The sequence below is a fragment of the Chenopodium album genome, chromosome 7, assembly GCF_948465745.1.
Source record: "Chenopodium album chromosome 7, dcCheAlbu1.1, whole genome shotgun sequence".
Classification (NCBI taxonomy): domain Eukaryota; kingdom Viridiplantae; phylum Streptophyta; class Magnoliopsida; order Caryophyllales; family Amaranthaceae; genus Chenopodium; species Chenopodium album.
This window is the reverse complement of record NC_137840.1, coordinates 67953555-67972496: the sequence shown is the minus strand read 5'-3', so window position 1 is coordinate 67972496 and position 18942 is coordinate 67953555. Positions and strand designations below refer to the sequence as shown.

The 18942-nt window shown below is 39.0% G+C and overlaps 1 protein-coding gene across 1 annotated transcript; it reads left to right on the top strand.

Annotated features, from left to right (window-relative positions):
* The first annotated feature begins 1792 nt into the window (after window positions 1-1792).
* On the top strand, window positions 1793-3024 carry LOC145638180 (protein PHOSPHATE-INDUCED 1-like). Its single transcript, XM_081689141.1, has one exon. It carries the CDS (start codon window positions 1835-1837, stop codon window positions 2762-2764), a length of 930 nt encoding a protein of 309 aa, XP_081545267.1. The 5' UTR covers window positions 1793-1834; the 3' UTR covers window positions 2765-3024.
* The last annotated feature ends 15918 nt before the right edge of the window (window positions 3025-18942 follow it).

Genomic DNA, 18942 nt, shown 5'->3' with positions numbered 1-18942 from the left:
GAGTGAAATCAATGTTGTAAAAAAATCTCTATGTTATTTCTAATAATAGTATAGGTTTTTTTCCCACTTTGGGTTTCCCTTATAAATCCGCTTACTAGTGATGCATATAAATACATAATCTTCTTTATTAGGGAGCTTCATTGATACCAAACTATGAAATTATGCACTTGTTCAAATTCTTGCTCAAGTATTTGGATTAGTCTTGGGAGGTCATTGTTTAATGTTGTTGGATTAGGTATTTATTAGTAAATATGCGTCTACCTTAATTGACAATAAACAAATATGTATGCCCTTTTTCAGCGGTCAACACAAACATAATTATTTCATAATAAATACCATAGTTATTGCTCTAAGCCTAAAATTTTCTATAAGTTTAACTACTCTATATCATTGTACAATATTTCCTAATATGAAGTAATTCTTAGTTATGACCGGTCCAGTAATACTATGTCGAGGGTTATATAGGTACGAAAATACTAAACTTAACCGGCCTACTCTTCTTACTTCTTAATTTCTAGTCAAGGGCAAAAGTCGATTTTCATTAACGATTATGGAATGCTTCTATCTTAGGGCATGTTCTCATAGGCTGAACTCAACTGAATTGAACTGAAATAAATATTTTATAAGAGAAGGAAATTAGGAGCTGAACTGAACTGAAATGAATATTTTATAAGAGAAGGAAATTAGGAGCTGAACTGAACTGAAAATAAACGTATGAAAACAGACTCTTAGTATCAAATCACTACCACTAGGAATTGAAATATCTCAAAAATAATGGTTGAGTCAATGTTGAAGCTTAAGGCACATTCATGTACCCTAGGATCTACAAAGAAGCAGACAAGCATGGTACGGGTATGTGAATTTAGTACATCCCACTGCTAACAATGGGGGACCTAACTAGGTCTGCTCTTCTGGGTATACCCATCATCATGCTCCAAATGCATTGCATATGCCCATTTCTCAAATGGGGCTAAACAAGTATGGATCATATACTCTATACCATAGCTCTTTATGTGGTCCCTTTTCTGTTCCTAATCCATTAACACATGTATAAATAAATCTCATTAATCTAATTATTTAAGTAATGACCATATTATAATCTTTTATGATGATATTTTCTTGAAATTAAGCATTTTTACCTCGGAAAACTCTAATGACACATGAGGTTAGCTCCTATTCTTACTCATGCTATCTTTTTTCCCAACAACTCTAAACCTTTATCAACTTACCTCAAAGTTCTCAAAACACTCCTCTGTATTCCCACTTTGTAGCTTGAAAACCAATGCATTAACGTCATCACTTCCCTAATCTTACTTATAACATTGGAAAAAATGTTTTATGCTCCTTATTTTCATCTAAAAATAATAGTCACTTATACTATTTTGAAATGTATAAAGATCATATTGACAAGTTTTATTTACTAAACCTTCTTATAGGGAGCTTCACTTACTATAAGACCCTATTCTTTTGACATTCTGGGCGAGCAGAATAGAGTAGAGCAGGTGTCAGCACACCAGATTGAATCAACAGAGTAGACCAAAAAACAAAGCCTAAGTAGTTAACAATATCCATCTGTAAAATACGAGTAAGTAGATTAATTTGATGATTTATAATCCAAATGATTAGCTGTCATCTTTCTCGTGATTCTCTATCCCCTGACAACTCAAGTAATTTACTCATGAAAGCTTAACAAATAAACCCACTCTTCTTTGCTAGCTACATACATGCACCAAATCCTACTATATATACTCACTTATATACATTACACTCTCATAATTCTCAATAACAGAAATATTACAAATCAAAATCCAAATTCTTTGACTTAGAAATAAAAATGTCTTCCTTCTTAGCACTTATAATATTTATATTAGCAACTAATTATTTTCAATTTAGTTTAGGAGTGAAAAAATTGGCTTCACTCTATGAAGCACAACCTATGCCCTTAAAATACCATAATGGCCCTTTACTTGAAGGGCAGCTGCCCGTTTACGTCCTTTGGTACGGAAAATTCTCCCCTTCTCAAAAAACAATTGTCTCCGACTTCTTTCTCTCTCTTGACCGACCTGCCCGAAAACACGACCGTGTTGTGGGCCCAACCGTGGGCCTATGGTGGCATACCGTGCAAACTAATTACATGAAGAAGGCCGGTAAAGGTAGACTACATGTTATTTTGTCCAAGCAACATGTTGATGAAGAATGTTCCCTAGGGAAAAATTTAAATAAGTCTCAACTCGCGGAGCTAGCCCGGCGAGTGAATTCTAAACCCATTGGGCTAACCCTCGTCCTCACGGCTAATGATGTAGCCGTAGAGGGGTTCTGTGTGAGTAGTTGTGGGTCACATGGGTCTGATCATAAGACAAAGTCAACGTATATATGGGTGGGTAATTCAATAAGTCAATGCCCGGGCCAATGTGCTTGGCCCTTTCATCAGCCCATTTATGGCCCAAAAGATACACCATTGGTGGTCCCCAATGCTGACGTGGGGGTAGATGGCATGGTGGTAAATATTGCCAACCTTTTGGCTAATACTGCGACAAACCCGTTTGGGACCGGGTATTACCAAGGTGAAGCAGAAGCTCCGCTTGAGGCAGCTTCTGCTTGCACCGGGGTGTATGGAAAAGGAGCTTACCCGGGTCATGCGGGTGAGCTCCTAATAGATTCGAGTTCAGGTGCAAGTTATAATGCCAATGGACTAAACGGGCGGAAATACCTTTTGCCCGCTTTGTTTGATCCATCTACCTCTACGTGTTGGACCCTTGTGTGAACGTTGGATAAATAATTAAAGACAATGGAAGCGTTGAAAGCCATCCAATAAGGAATGAAAATAATAAAGATTGTAATAATGTTGCATGAATGCATGATTACTGATTGGGATGGTTAGCTAGTGTAGTACATAATGTTTTTGTAATTAGACATGTATATTCAAATTTCTAGAATTTTTAATGTTTTTTTTCCCTCCCACAACATACATGAGATGTTGTAATCGAAATTAAATGAATGCATTTGAAGATTTTAAATTTTTTACTTAAACTTGACTCATATTGGAATAATTTTTATTAGCTATGTATGAGAGTGTGGGGTTACTCAAATGGTTAGAGTTTTCCTCCCGATTTCAAGTGATCTTGGGATTAATTTTGATCATCACTCGTCCTTGTAGCTCTCTTAAAAAAAAGTTATTATATACTTCCTCCGTTCTGTTAATATTGCAACAAGGAGGAAATTACGCATCCCAAAACACATTTTATATGCTAAATATCTATAATTGTGTAGGAGTAAAAATTATAAAAAGTTGATATTGTGAAAGTATAATATGAGAGTAATGAGACGAATCCAACAAGATCCCACTTGATTATATTTTGCTTAACGTATAACTCTTATTATATGGTCAAACAAGAGTGATGAATAGTGCAAAAATTCCATTGTTGCAATATTAATAGAACGGAGGAAGTACTAAACTTCCAAAGTTGTAACTCGATAGGTTTTTTTTTTTTTTGTTTTTTTTTTGTTTTTTTTTTCAAATAAAAAAAAAAAAAAAGTTTCTTACTCAATAAGTAGAGTTGATATATGCGTAAATGGATTATAATTGAGTATGAGTCAATTTGGCCAGGTTTAAAGTTCTCTCCATAAGCCAGTTGAGATCTTCAGCTCTTTAGTTTTTTGTTGATCAAAATTACATATTCACATTATCATCAGATATTGCAGATTTGCAACCTAGCTAAACTACAAGTCTACAGTGATGGGCTTGAATAGAAAAATTTGGGTATTAAATACGAAGTATTAATAAATGGCCCAGTGTAGAATCGTTGTAGGCATTCTATTGGGCCGTATGTGATTAATTTGTGCAATGGGTTACAGACGGCAGGCTCATCAACAATAACCAATATCTAGGGCCGTATAAGTTAGTTACTACTTTTGTTAACTTTTAGTTGTAACTTTGAGTTATTATTTGTAAGGTATAAAAAGCAAAAATCTATCTCAATGAGTTAAAAGTAAAATATCAGTGGTATAAAAATTATTTCATTATTTATATATTTTAGAATCATATCGGGTTGATAGTTACCGCAAAGAAGCTAGATTACAAATAAATCCAAATTTGCTAAAAATTAATCTAAAATTGTTCGATATGCACTAGTTTTATTGTAAATCGGGTTTATATATATAAAAAAGTTTCTAAATAAAAAAAAAGGAAAAATTAAAAAGAATAATCCCACCTTTCACCCATCTGCTCAAAATAATCCCACCTCTTCGAATTCCAGAAATAATCCCACCTTGTATCCCCTTCTTCCCAAAATGATCCTTTCTACGGGTTACCTGGAGAAAAGGTTAACCCCTTTTTTTTATTTCTTCTTTCCCTCTTTCTTCCTGATTTTCCCTCCCAAATTTCTTCGTTCTTCAACTAACAAAAACTACAATTCTCACCCATCCTACTCCATTGGAGGCTGATTTTCAAACACAACCCAGAGAAAATCCAAGCTCGACGCTTTTTGACGCGAAGTGCACTGTGAATTCTTGACGAGAGGAAATAAATATGCGATTGAGGTAATTCGGCAAACCCTAATTTTTTCACAATTGCTTTACTTAGGTTAAATGTTCAAATTTATGAATGTTGCTGGTGATTGATGATGAAATGTTGTTAATTTTGTAGTTTAATTGGTGTTTAAAGTAGTCTATGAACCCTAATTGCGTCAATTTCCCTTATTTGCATATTTCAGATTGAAAATGGTAATTGTTTCTTTGCGATTTTTTCATGGGGGTACCTTTAAGAAAAAGAAGAATGTCTGGGTGTACTTGGGTGGGCAATCTAAGTCATTTGAAGTGGATTGTGATGAATTGTGTTGGTTTTATTTAAAGGAGCTAGTTGAAAAATGTGGTAATTATAGTCCAATATTTAAGGTATACTATGCTGTTCTTGGGTTAGATTTTGAGAGTGGATTGAGGAGTGTTTATGATGATAGTGAGGTGAGGTCAATGGTGAACATTTTAGGTGGCAGTAGATGCATTGAGTTGTATGTTGTGCATGATGGGCAGGACCTTGATTGGCTTACACCTATCACTCCCTCACAAACTGGATCCACAAATACAGCCCAGCCTACTAAAAGCCCAAATGATAAACAAACTGAGCCCAATAGACTTGTTAAGCTGACCCCAAGAAGGTCCACTAGGTTGACATAAGAATCCTGTGTAGTTTCAGACAAGCTACCAGAGCTGTCAAAATGCAACCAAAAAACAGCATCTCCAGTGGTCCCCACCACATCTGCTAAAGGGGATAAAAAACTCATCCAACAAGATTCTACATCTCCCAGTCAAACTTGTAAACTTATCCCTTCTTCTTCTGTACCTGTACCAAACCTTGAACCAGAAACACAAAACACTTCTCACCTTGGAAACATCTGTGTTAGATCTAGTGTCCCAGAAGATTATGAATGGGAAGATCAAAGACCTGATAGCCCCATTCCTCTCGACCAGTTGATTTATGATGCAGACTTGAGTGACGATGAAGTGGATAGTGACCCAGATTATGCGGAAGAGATAGATGAAGATTTGTTTGATGAGGCAGACTTTGATAAGAATGAGTATGGGGGAGCATGATTGGCTAGGTGATTATGAGATATATGAACTTAACTTTGGTACTGATGGAGCTGCAGTTGATAATGAGGATATAGATCTGTACATAGAACCTGATTTGGTGCAAGTGGATACAAGTGATGAGGAGCAAGTTCTTGCAAGGGAAAGGGTTAAGGGATTTAACAATACTGTAGTTGAGGTAGCTCATAAACTACAGCAAGAAGCTGCTGAGGGTAAGTTGAAAGCTCAGAAAAAACAGACTCCACCTGTAGAGGCTAGCAGTAGTAGGAAAGAGGGAGAACCTGTTTCTGAGTATGAGGATTCAGAGGATGAAATACACACTCCTACAGCTAGTGATGATGAGAAAACTTTAGAGGAGAAAAGGGCCAAAAGAGGGCTTTTAGTTGGGAAAGATATAGATTTTTCTAAGTTCAAGTGGGTTATAGGACAGAGATTCACATCTAGGGATGACTTTAAGCAGGCAGTGTCTAAGTATGCCATACTTCAAGGAAGGAATCTGTGTATAGTGACTGCTGACAAACTTAGGCAACAGAGAATAGGGGTGAAGTGTAATCAAGGCTGCCCTTTTAGACTGTATGCTTCTTGGGATTCAAGGAAAGGTAGTTTTGTGGTGAAGAAAGCCATGGGTGAGCACACATGCCTTAGGAACATGGAGAAGAACATTCAGCTGAAATCAACTTGGTTGGCTGACCAGTTATTGGATGTGTTTAAGGATAGGCCTCACTGGCCTGCAAAAGAGATAATAGAGACTGTGAGGAGAGCTTACAGAGTTATTGTGAAGAAGGATTTTGCCTATAAAGTGAAATATTATGCACACAGGAAATTGCATGGGTCCATGAGAGAGCATTATGGAAAGCTAGCTAGGTATCTTGAGGCATTGAAGAAGGCTAGCCCAGACACTGATATTGACTTGGTTACATACAGACAGAATAACAAGGGCCCCCAAATTTTCCAAAGATTGTATGTGTGCTTTGATGGTATTAGGAGGGGATGGAAGGAAGGATGTAGGAAGGTCATTTGTGTTGATGCTTGCTTCCTCAAAACCTTTCTTGGAGGCCAGCTCATGTCTGCTGTTGGAAGAGATGGGAATGATCAGATGTTCCCTATTGCCTGGGCAGTGGTAGAGGGTGAGAACAACATTTCATGGGAATGGTTCCTAGATAATTTGAAGAAGAGTTTGGAGCTTGAAGAAGGTGCTGGGCTGGTGATTTTGTCTGATGAACATCAGGTATTCTCTTAAAAACAACATCCTTTTGTAAATGGTTTGTTATGTGTACTGGAAATTGAATCTGTTCACTTTCGCAGGCTATTTTAAGAGGAGTTTCAGAGGTGCTCCCTCAAGCTGAACACAGGCATTGTGCCAGGCACATATTTGCAAACTGGCACAAAAATTTCAGAGGGGATGAGTTCAAGCTCCTATTCTGGAACTGTGCAAAGTCTTACAATAAAGCTGATTATGATGAGAACATTGAAGTTTTAAAGAAGGCAAACCCACTTGATGTTGAAGGGTTTAAGTCATACCAGCCTGAGGTCTTCTGCAGAGCCTTCCTGATTACAGAAGTCAAAGCTGATGTGATAACAAGTAACATGGCAGAGATCTTCAATGGTTATATTATCAATGCAAGAGCCAAGCATCTGATATACATGTTGGAAGATATCAGATCATCACTAATGAAGAGGCTTGTGACAAAGAGGCAGGAGATGCTAAAATGGACAACACCTTTACGCCCTAGGATACATAGGAAGCTGCTGATAGAGAAGCAAGAAGCTGCAAAATGTGATGTCACCCCCTCTTCTCTGACTAAGTTCCAAGTTAGTTATTACTTGGACACATGTGCTGTGGACTTGGAGGCTCACACCTGTACATGCAGGAAATGGGACATGACAGGTCTCCCTTGATGCCATGCTGTGGCAACTATCTTCTTCAAGCATAAAAATGCTGAAGATTATGTTGATGCTTGTTACAAAAAAGAAGCTTATATAAAGGCCTACTCAGGGTCAATACCCCCAGTTGAGGGTGAAAGACATTGGCCAAGGATTGAGTTTGAACTTGATCCACCACCAATTAAAGTGGGCCCTGGGAGACCTAGAAAAAACAGAAGGAAGGACCCCTTTGAAGATCCCAAAAGGCCAAGAAAATTGACCAAGCATGAGATGGAGATGACATGCTCAAGGTGCAAAGAAAAACATCACAATAAAAAGGGTTGTTCAGCCCCTCAAGCTTTGACAGAAGAGGCCCATGAACCCCCTGCTAAAAGACCAAGAGGAAGACCAAGAAAAGAACCATGTCCAACAGAGATCCCACCTGTGCCTCAAACCACTCAGCATCACACAGCTACAGCAGAACCATCAAGACTTGGCAGAGGTGGTAGAGTTGTAACTAGAGGAGGTGGCAGAGGAACTGATATGTCCATTTTATATAGTGTTTTACCCCCGTCCCTTGGTCGTTATTAGTAGTGTTTTTTGCTCTTTCGGGCCACTTTTATTACTAATTTGTGTGTTATAGTGTTTTCGTAGTTTTAGTTGTATTTTACAGGAAATTGCACTCTTGGAGCATTTTCTCGGGCTTTATGGATCGACTACGGAAGCTAGAAGGACGCGACCACTTTTGGAGCCCAGGATCGGTGAGAGCCGGTGATTAAGGGCTCGGTAATTGGGATCCCGAGGCATTTGGACCAAGTATTTGAGACCCGAGAGGAAATCCGGATTGGGCCGAGAAATCTAGCCCAATCGAAGTCCAAGCCTCAAGGAAAAGCAACCGCCCGATCGGGCTATCTCTAGCACGATCGGGCGCGGCAAGATTAGTAGGCTGAGCGTGCTGAGGCGCGCCCGATCGTGCGAGCATCTAGCACGATCGGGCGATGCTGCTGGGTAGGAACGCGAAGAAAAGGCGCGCCCGATCGGGCGGCCCTTCGCCCGATCGGGCGCGTGTTTCTGGAAGACCTGATTAAGTTTAGTTTTAATTCTTGTTTTAGGAATTGTTTAAATACGATTTTGTACGGAATTATTAAATTACCTTCTTTCTTAGACTTTATCTCTCTACTTAGTATTTTTCTCTCTCTTAAATTCTCTCTAAACTTTTGTTCTTAATACTTCCTTTAATTCAAGATTTATTTTTGGTACAATTTCTTCCCTTTTAATTTCAGCTATTTTAATTGATTTCTTGATTATGCTTTTACTTATTTACTTGATTGGCTTAGTTATGATGATTTGTGAGTAGTTTCATTCTAGGGTTTATGGGGATCCATAATTAATATGAAGGGATAGTTTGTTAATTTTGATTATTGATATTGCATGATAATTTCTTATTGAATTGTTTTAATTCTTTGCAATTAGATTATGAATCGAGTAGATGTAATTTGATTGTGAATGTTTAGCAATATTGAATTGATGAATCGAGCAGATGTTAATTTAATATTAAAGGCTATTTTTAATAGGAACTTAGATCTAGTAAATTGCGAGAGCCTGTTAGATCTATGTTGATTAATAAATTGCGAGAGCATGTTAATAATGTTATTTGTGCATTGTTAATTATTAATTACTTCGTTCTATCCCGGAATATTAATTGTTGGTGAACCTGTGACCCTAGGCTTCCTTATTATTGTTTCTTTTCTCCCTAAACTTATTCTTCGTAGTATAGAATTTATTCCCAAAAATATTGGTTACTTAGATAATTTAGATTATAATAATTAATTAGAAGTAAAAAGACTTGTTTCCCTGTGGAGATCGACCCTGCTTCCCTATCTACTTTAGTTAGAGGACTTAGGAATTATTTTTGATTAGGGGATACGACTTTACCCTGTCAAAATTTGGCGCCGTTGCCGGGGAAACGATTTTATTTTTGTTTTCTGATTATATTTTTGTAATCTAGATTATCCCTTTTTTGCCTCAGAGAACGTTAGTTCTTTGAGGCAATTCTCATATTTGCTTCTAGTTTTTGTTTATGCCCAGGTGTTCCAGATCAGGTTACATTCCATTCGATCCTGAGATCGAACGTTCCTTCCATAGACAGAAAAATCTCTACAAGCAAATCCTGGCGGATTCTGGTGATAATAACAATAATCACCGCGATCCTCCCTCTGATTCTAGTGACACAGATATTTCTTCAGATTCAGGATCAGAGATGACGGCCCAGAAGAAACTCAGTGACTACTCGCAACCGAAGCTCACAGATTTCCCGCACCTTACTCCTACTCCGGCTCTAGATGGAGTTCAATTTGAGATCAAGCCCCAATTTATCACTATGATAGAGAGGAAGCAGTTCAGCGGAGCTAAGGGTGAAGATCCTAATCTTCACATCGTAGATTTCTGCCAATATTGTAACACCATTAGACAAGCCGGGGTCACGCAAGACCAAATCAGGGAGATTCTTTTTCCCTTTTCATTATGTGGCAAAGCAAAATTATGGTTTAATGGTTTGAATAGAACTGCACTTGGTATTACTGACTGGGAAACTCTTGCTTTGAATTTCTATAATAAATATTATCCTGCAGAGAGAACAGCGGTGCTAAGGAGTGCTATTCAGAACTTCGCTCAAGAGGCCGACGAAACATTATATGAGGCTTGGGAGAGGTTCAAGGATCTACAGAGAGAGTGCCCCCACCACAATCTAGCACAATGGCAATTGATCCAAGCATTTTATAATGGACTTGGAAATTCTTCTAGATCAGTGTTAGATTCGGCAGCTAGTGGGAGGTTTATGAATTTAAATGTGGATGATGCAGGACAGGTTATCGAAGACATGGAAATACACAATTCCCAATATGGGAATCCGAGAGGGTTTGCAAATAAAGGAAAACATAATGTTGATTCCGTATCCTTTTTGCAAGCTCAATTAACATCTATTTGTCAAAAAATTAGATAATCTTACTGCTGCTCCTAACTCTGTAGCTAATGTTTCTGCTGTTGCTAACCATGAAGCTTTTTGTGAAAATTGTGGAATTGTTGGTCATTGGGAGCAAGATTGTAGGAGCTCTATGGAAAAAGTTAATGCCTTTCAAACCTATAGGCAGAATAACCCCTATTCCAATTCCTACAATGCCGGTTATAAAAATCATCCTTAACTTTCGTACCGGAGCACCAATGTACAAAATCCTCCACCTCCACAACAACCACAACAGCAAACCCCACCACAGCAAAAATATTATCATCCTAATTCCGGCCAGAAAAGCCAAGCATCACCCTCATCATCTTCCGACCCTGCCATGACAGAAATTAGAGCAATACTTGCCAATATGCAAAAGCACATGGAGAGTAGGGATGCGCAAATTGATTCTCTCCTAGCCCATAATAAAATCATGGACAATCAAATTGCACAACTTTCATCTACCCTACAATCCCGTCAGCAGGGAGCTCTACCAGCACAACCTATCCATCCTACAGATCATGCCAACGCAATCACTCTAAGGAGTGGTTCACATTATGATGGACCTCCTATGCCAAAGGAAGATAGACTAGTTCCTGATCTAGATTCCTCTATACCAAACGCTAATCCTGCTAGCCCTGCAGGGCTACAAATAGATACTAACCCTACTAATGTTTCTGTGCAGGGTAAATCGCAGGATAAAGGAGGAGATGTGCAGAGCCCAGTTATCAAGCTTCCATTCCCTAATAGACAACTGAAGAATAAGCTTGATAAACAATTCGGTAAGTTTCTAGAGGTTGTGAAAAACCTGTAGGTAACAGTTCCTTTCACTGATTTAATCACTCAAGTGCCTGCTTATGCTAAATTTATGACAAACATTATGACTAGGAAAAGGGCCTTTAATGAAGTAGAAACTGTAGCTTTCACAGAGGAGTGTAGCGCTTTATTGCAAAACAAATCCCCTCCTAAATTAAAGGATCCCGGTAGTTTTTCTATCCCTTGTCACATTGGGAATGTTTTTATTGACAAAGCTTTGTGTGATTTGGGTGCTAGTGTCAGTGTCATGCCATCGTCTGTCTGCGCTAAATTAAATATGGGAGAATTAAAAGTTACTAATATAACTTTGCAAATGGCAGATCGTTCGGTAAAATACCCCTTAGGTATTTTAGAGGACGTACCTGTCAGAGTTGGTAAATTTTTTATTCCTGTTGATTTTGTTGTTTTAGACATGGCAGAGGACACACAAATACCCATTATATTAGGTAAGCCTTTCCTCCATACTGCAGGAGCGATTATTGATGTTAAAAATGGTAAACTAACCCTTTCTGTAGGTGACGATAATGTTACTTTCAATTTAGGGAAGGTTTTGAAAGGGCCTATGCTAGAGGAAAATTGTTGCTACATTGATATAATTGATGTAATGGACAATATTTGTGATGATAGCTTGCCACAGGTTCTTGCGAAGGATCCCTTAGAGGAAGTTCTCTGCGGGAATTTATCTAGCGACAATGCAAGCATTTGGGGTAATGAGGTACAAGATTTTTAAAAGGCTCTTTCCTTAAAAGAGTTAAGCCCCAAGGAAACAATGAAGGTAGTAAATTTAGTTCAGGAATCAAAACCTGCAGAGGTTAAGAAACCTGAGCTAAAACCTCTCCCTTCTCATTTAAAATATGTTTTTCTAGATGAACAGGAACTACACCCCGTGATCATCAGTACTGCACTCACTGACCTACAATCTTCCCAACTTCTAAAGGTTCTCAAAACCCACAAGAAGGCTATAGGGTACAGTATTGATGATCTCAAGGGTATTAGCCCTGACTTTTGTATGCACATGATACATCTAGAGGAGAACTATGAGCCCTGCATTCAACCCCAAAGAAGATTAAATCCTAACATGCAGGAAGTAGTCAAGAAAGAGGTTATGAAATTACTTGATGCAGGTATTATCTATCCTATTTCTAACTCCAAGTGGGTAAGTCCCGTGCAGGTAGTGCCAAAGAAGGGTGGGATGACTGTGATAACAAATGGAAAAAATGAATTAATTCCCACTAGAACTGTAACAGGGTGGCGTATGTGCATAGACTATCGTAGACTAAATATCGTCACTAAAAAGGATCACTTCCCCCTTCCCTTTATTGATCAAATGCTTGAAAGGTTAGCCAATCACAAATTATTTTGCTATTTGGATGGGTATTCGGGATTTTTCCAAATTCCGATTCACCCTGAAGATCAGGAATAGACTACTTTTACATGCCCTTATGGCACTTTTGCATATCGTAGAATGCCCTTTGGTTTATGTAATGCACCTGCTACCTTTCAACGTTGTATGATGAGCATTTTTTCTGAATTCATAGAGTCTATTATGGAGGTCTTTATGGATGATTTTAGCGTTTATGATTCTTCATTTGACTCATGTTTAATTAATCTCGCTAAAGTTTTGAAAAGATGTGAAGAGTGCAACTTAGTCCTTAATTGGGAAAAATGTCACTTTATGGTGACAGAGGGAGTAGTCCTAGGTCATATTGTATCTGATAAGGGCATACAAGTAGACAAGGCTAAAATATCAGTGATTGAGCAATTACCTCCCCCAGTTAATGTTAAGGGAGTTAGAAGTTTCTTGGGTCATGCGGGGTTTTATCGCCGCTTTATCAAAGATTTTTCTAAAATTGCTAAACCACTGACACAGCTCTTGCTCAAGGATGCCCCATTTATTTTTACTGACGAGTGTCTTGAGGCTTTCAACAGGATCAAGCAGGCTTTGATATCGGCACCCATCATATGTGCTCCCGATTGGAACCTTCCTTTCGAAATCATGTGTGATACAAGTGACTTTGCACTAGGAGCCGTGCTCGGATAGAGGAAGGACAAGGTTTTGCATGCTATTTATTATGCTAGCAAAACTTTGGATGAAGCCCAAGTCAACTATGACACTACGGAAAAGGAGTTTCTTGCTGTTATTTATGCTTTAGAAAAATTTAGATCATATCTTGTTGGTTCTAAAGTTATTGTTTTTACTGATCATGCAGCATTGAAATATTTGATAGCTAAGGCAGAATCAAAGCCAAGGCTACTCCGGTGGGTTCTTTTGCTCCAAGATTTCAACATAGAAATCAAAGATAAAAAGGGAGTAGAGAACGTAGTGGCAGACCACTTGTCACGTATCAGGTATGATGAGGGTAAGGATTCTCTACCTATAGATGATTCCTTCCCTGATGACAATCTATATGCAGTTGTAGAGAAACACCCATGGTATGCAGACTTTGCTAATTATTTAGTGGGTGGTACTCTACCCCTTGACTTGTCCTACCAACAAAGAAAGAAATTCCTTTCTGATGTTAAGCATTATTTTTGGAATGATCCTTTTTTGTTTCGTGAGTGTGCATATGGATTATTTCGCAGGTGTGTTCCCGAATGGGAAGTCCACGGTGTGCTTACCAGTTACCACACCTCACCATATGGAGGACATCATGGCCCCACTAAAACGGTGGCCAAGATTAATGAGTCAGGTTTTTATTGGCCTACAATGTAGAAAGATGCTAACATGTTTGTGCAGGCTTGTGATTCTTGCCATAGGACTGGCAACATCTCGCGGAGGCATGAGATGCCCCAAACAGGAATTTTAGAAGTTGAGATTTTTGACGTTTGGGGTGTTGATTACATGGGACCGTTCCCTTCTTCAAAAGGGAACCGTTATATTCTTGTCGCCGTAGATTATGTATCCAAGTGGGTTGAGGCCATCACCACTCCTACCAATGACGCCAAGGTCGTCCACAAACTTTTTAAGAAAACCATCTTTCCAAGATTTGGCGTACCTAGAGCTATAATAAGTGACAGAGAATCTCACTTTCATGAACGGAAGTTGGACACCCTCCTCAAAAAGTATGGTGTCTACCATAGGACAGGTTTAGCCTACCACCCCCAAACTAGTGGCCAAGTCGAGGTCTCCAACCGCGAGATCAAGGCCATTCTAGAGAAGGTGGTGTCAAAATCAAGGAAAGATTGGAGTAACAAGTTGGACGACACTCTTTGGGCATACCGAACAGCATTCAAGACACCAATTGGTACTTCACCTTATAGATTAGTTTATGGTAAGGCATGTCATCTTCCCGTGGAATTGGAGTACAAAGCTTTTTGGGCGATCAAGGAGCTTAACATGGACTCTAAGGCTGAGGGTAAGAAAAGACTCCTCCAACTCAATGAGTTAGATGAGTTTAGACTGTCTGCATATGATAGTGCGCGAATCTACAAGGAGAAGACCAAGAAGTAGCATGACAAGAGGATCTTACCAAGAGAGTTTGCACCAGGTGATAAAGTTCTTTTCTTCAATTCTAATTTAAAGATTTTCCCAGGAAAGTTGAAATCTAGGTGGTCCGGTCCCTTCACTGTCACAAGGGTGAATAAATTTGGCTCGGTAGAGTTGGTCAATGACAAGGGTGAAGAGTTTAAGGTAAATGGCCAACGACTGAAGGTGTATCATGAGGGCGCTACTAGTGGAGATGTGGAGGAAACCTTCCTAACTCCACTTCCAACCTGAACATTAAGGTGGTAAGAGGGTCGTGCGGGACCTAGATAAACCAGCGCTTTGCGGGAGGCAACCCGTATTTCTTGCTTTCTAGACTAGTTTTCCTTTTTTTTTTTTTTGAGGGCGAGGAGAGTGTAATTTTACCGTTTATAAGTGTTTTTGTACAGGTACAGGTTTAAGAGGTCGAAATACTTAGAAAAAATTTGAAAACGAAGAAAAGCGAAGGAAACGACTGGACACGGGCCCGATCGGGCAAGGCTCGCCCGATCGGGCGCGCAAGAGAAAGATTTTTCAGCCTTTAATTCGTCCGATCGGGCGTGGCTGCCCGATCGGGTGCGAAAGGAGAGCTGGGAATCGAGCAAATTTCGCCCGATCGGGCAAAGTTGCCCGATCGGGCGCGAGAAGAGAGCTGAAGTCGAGTATTTTTTCCGCCCGATCGGGCGCGCAAGTTCGGTCACAAACTCGAGCAAATTTCGCCCGATCGGGCGAGGTTGCCCGATCGGGCGCAAATCGAGTGAAGGAAAAGATATGTCGGGCGAAGCTCGCCCGATCGGGCGAGCCATAGGGCGAATTTTTCGTTCGTGTTCGCGCCCGATCGGGCGGAGCTCGCCCGATCGGGCGCGCAACTCCAATTCTGGAATTCAAATGATCCGCCCGATCGGGCGCGCCTATTTTTGGCCGTCCATTATAATTTTCTTCTTCTTTCTTTCCTCATTTTCTTCTTACTTCATCTTCTTCTCCATTACTTTCTCTCTCTAAAACCTCCATTTTTACACCTTCAACCTCACTTCTTTTTCAAGATCTCCTCAAATTCATCCATCAAAACCTACAAAATTTTTACATATTATTAATCCTCACATCTTCCTCCACATTTCCCACCTATTTTCTCCCACTTTCTCTCATACTTCCTTCAAACCCCTAGAGAGAGAAAGCTCCAAGCATCAATTTTTTCCTCATATAATGGCCTCAAAACGTTCAAGGACCCAAAGGGGTGAGAGTTCGAGGGCACCGCAACCAACGGTCAACCCGGATCTTCAAATTCCGGGATGGGAGGAGGTTGTCATTACCTCGGAGGAGCAACGGGTTAGGATGCTAAACCTCATCGATCGCCAGGTACTCTCTACCCGTTTTATTCATCATCCCACACTAGTTAGGTTAGGCCTAGATAAATATTTGGAAAAATTGTTCAAAGGTATAGGCATGAGTGGTTTCTTTCAAATGTGCCATGATACGTATGACTACTTAACATTGGAATTTATTTCAAGTTTTAATGTTATTAAAATGAATGCACTTATTACTCATGTACAATTCCGATTATTAAACAACGATGTGAGACTAACTCTTAAAGAATTTGGAAAGTTGTTTGATTTAAAATCGGATAAACCGATTGAACCCTCTCAAGACCACACCGCCGTGGTCTATAAGAGGCTAAATGGGGAGGATTTAGTTAACCTCCAGCATGCCAAAGGGACGTGGATTCAACATCTTGTCCTAAAACTTTGGCAAAGATTTGCCGGCCTCACTATTTTTGGGAGGCATGAACCGGCAAATGTTAAGAGAGATGAATTGGAACTTTTGGCATCCTATGTAATTCCTACCGCTGAAAAATTGAACATACCCCATAGGATAGCCAATCACTTCCAAAGGGCGGCCAATGCGGCCGAGGCTAGTAGGTCTAGGGCACCTATTTATTTTGGGGGGTTAGTGACCCACATTGCTAGGAAACACCTAGGTTGGAACCCGGATGGGCATAGGAAAGTTGTAGGATCAAACCTCATGGACCTACCCTATTTAGGGAGTTTGAACTGGGTGCAACCTGTGGGGAGTGATACTTGGTGGATAGTCCACGACAATCGGGTAGGAGGGACCAAGCCTTTACCTTACCCAACCCCGCTTTGACCAAATTTGAGAAGGGAAAGCCTTCTTATACTTTCGAGATTAATTGTCAAGGTGAGGTTCAACCACCTCACCCTTCACCACAACCCCACCAATCCCCTCTAGACCATTCCCCCACTCACCATTCACCACACTACCAACCACCTCCACCCTTCACCTATGGCATACCCACTTCCTCGGTCGACTACAACGTCGATCCCAATGCCCCTTATGACTTTTCGGCTTTTAGGAGCCAATTAGACCGCATCGAGACGGGGCAAGGGAGAGTTGAGGGTATGATGCAAAACCTAGATTCTAGGTTAAGCACCTTAGATGGGCGGGTTGGTTACATAGAGAGGAACCTCGGGAGGGGCCTTTATCCCATGTATGATGATTATACCCGTCGGGGGGCTATTCCTCCCGATTCACTTACTCCAGACTGGTTCCAATACCCCTAAGGAGGGTATTCTCACCCCGGTGCGTATGATACTTATGTGGACTACTCTTCGGTCCACGGATATGGGGGTGATGCTCCTTTTGGGGGTATGGGTGGGAATGTGGACCCTAACTACTTTGCAGGTGGTTCGGGTTATGGTGGTGCTGGACCAAGCCAAGGTGGTGCCGGTTCGAGTCATGGAGGAGGACATGAGAGGATGGATGATGATGAGGACTAGCTATGTTGGGCTAGTTTCCGAGCCAATGAGGACATTGTCTGATTCTGGCTTGGGGGAGATTTTTGTTTGTTATTTTTCTTTTCCTCTTTTCTTTTATTTTTGGTGTGTTTTATTAGGTTAGATTTCTTGCTTTCTAGGTTAGTTTTTATTGCTTTCTTATTTATGAAAAATACAAAAAAATTGAAAAATAAAAAAAAATCCAAAAATACGTTCCAATGAATTATAAATTATGCTTCCCTATGCCCCATACTTAAGAAAAAAATTTTGTTTTGATTCTTGGTTATTGATAATGAGCATTGTGGATTTGTTGGTCATGATTTGAAGTTTAATTGCTTGGATTCTAAACTCTTTAGGTAACCTCGTTGAGTATAACCAATCAAAAGTGTAAAATTTGTTTTACCCCCACTCCCCTAAGATATAATATGACACCCAGATTTAGCATGAACCATCATAAATATCGAAGGTTTCATCGGGTTTTTGATTGGAAAAGCTACCTCAATATTACTGGGACCTAGACTTATTATGTTGTGATTATTTAGTGAACTCTAACGCATCATCAATCAACATAAATAAAATCTAACATGCATAATCTACTAATGCATAAATAAAACATGACATAGTATGGCCCCTTAATCCTAAGAAAAACTAATAAAGCAAAAGGCTCCCACTTGAACCTTCATGGATCTCATCCATCTTGCTCCTTTGGGCCTTCACTCCATGGATTTCTTGGATTAACTGCAACCTGTAATACTATTCTATTCTATTTACTACTTAAATAAATAAAATAAATTACAAAAATACTTAACGGTACGCAGACCGTATTTAGATTACAAAAATACGAAACGATGCGCAGATCGTATTTAGAATCTATGGGCCATACTAGTCTTTATATATAGCAATAAATAATATCATATATTATAAAGTGCCACATAATAAATCACTCATCATGCTTTCCTAAACTATAACATCGAATGATCATAATTGAGGAAACATGGCATAAAATATCTCATATTTTTAATTTATTACTGTAATTAGATAATATCATATATTATTCATTACCAATTATAAAATATCATATATTTTAATTTAGGTATGAGATAGAATCAAATCTTATTTGAATTATTGAAGATAAATCATATTTATTTTCCATGATTATCCTAATTAATTTAGGAAATTCTATCCTAATTACTAACCAATCACATATTTTAAATCAATTATTATCCATAAATAATTATGAGATAATCACATTATTTAATCAATCATTATCCAAATAGAATCTTTTGCTCCATAATTATCCAAACTTAACAAAATTAACAACTTTAATTTTGTTAATTATCTTTTCAAAATTAAAACTTATCCTTTTAAAATTTGAAAATCTGATTTTATCCAAAATAAAATAATTTTTTTTTTTTTGAAAAAGT

Excerpts from the sequence above, each read along its gene's own strand:
- LOC145638180 (XM_081689141.1), top strand. The coding sequence starts at position 1,835 with ATGTCTTCCTTCTTAGCACTTATAATATTTATATTAGCAACTAATTAT.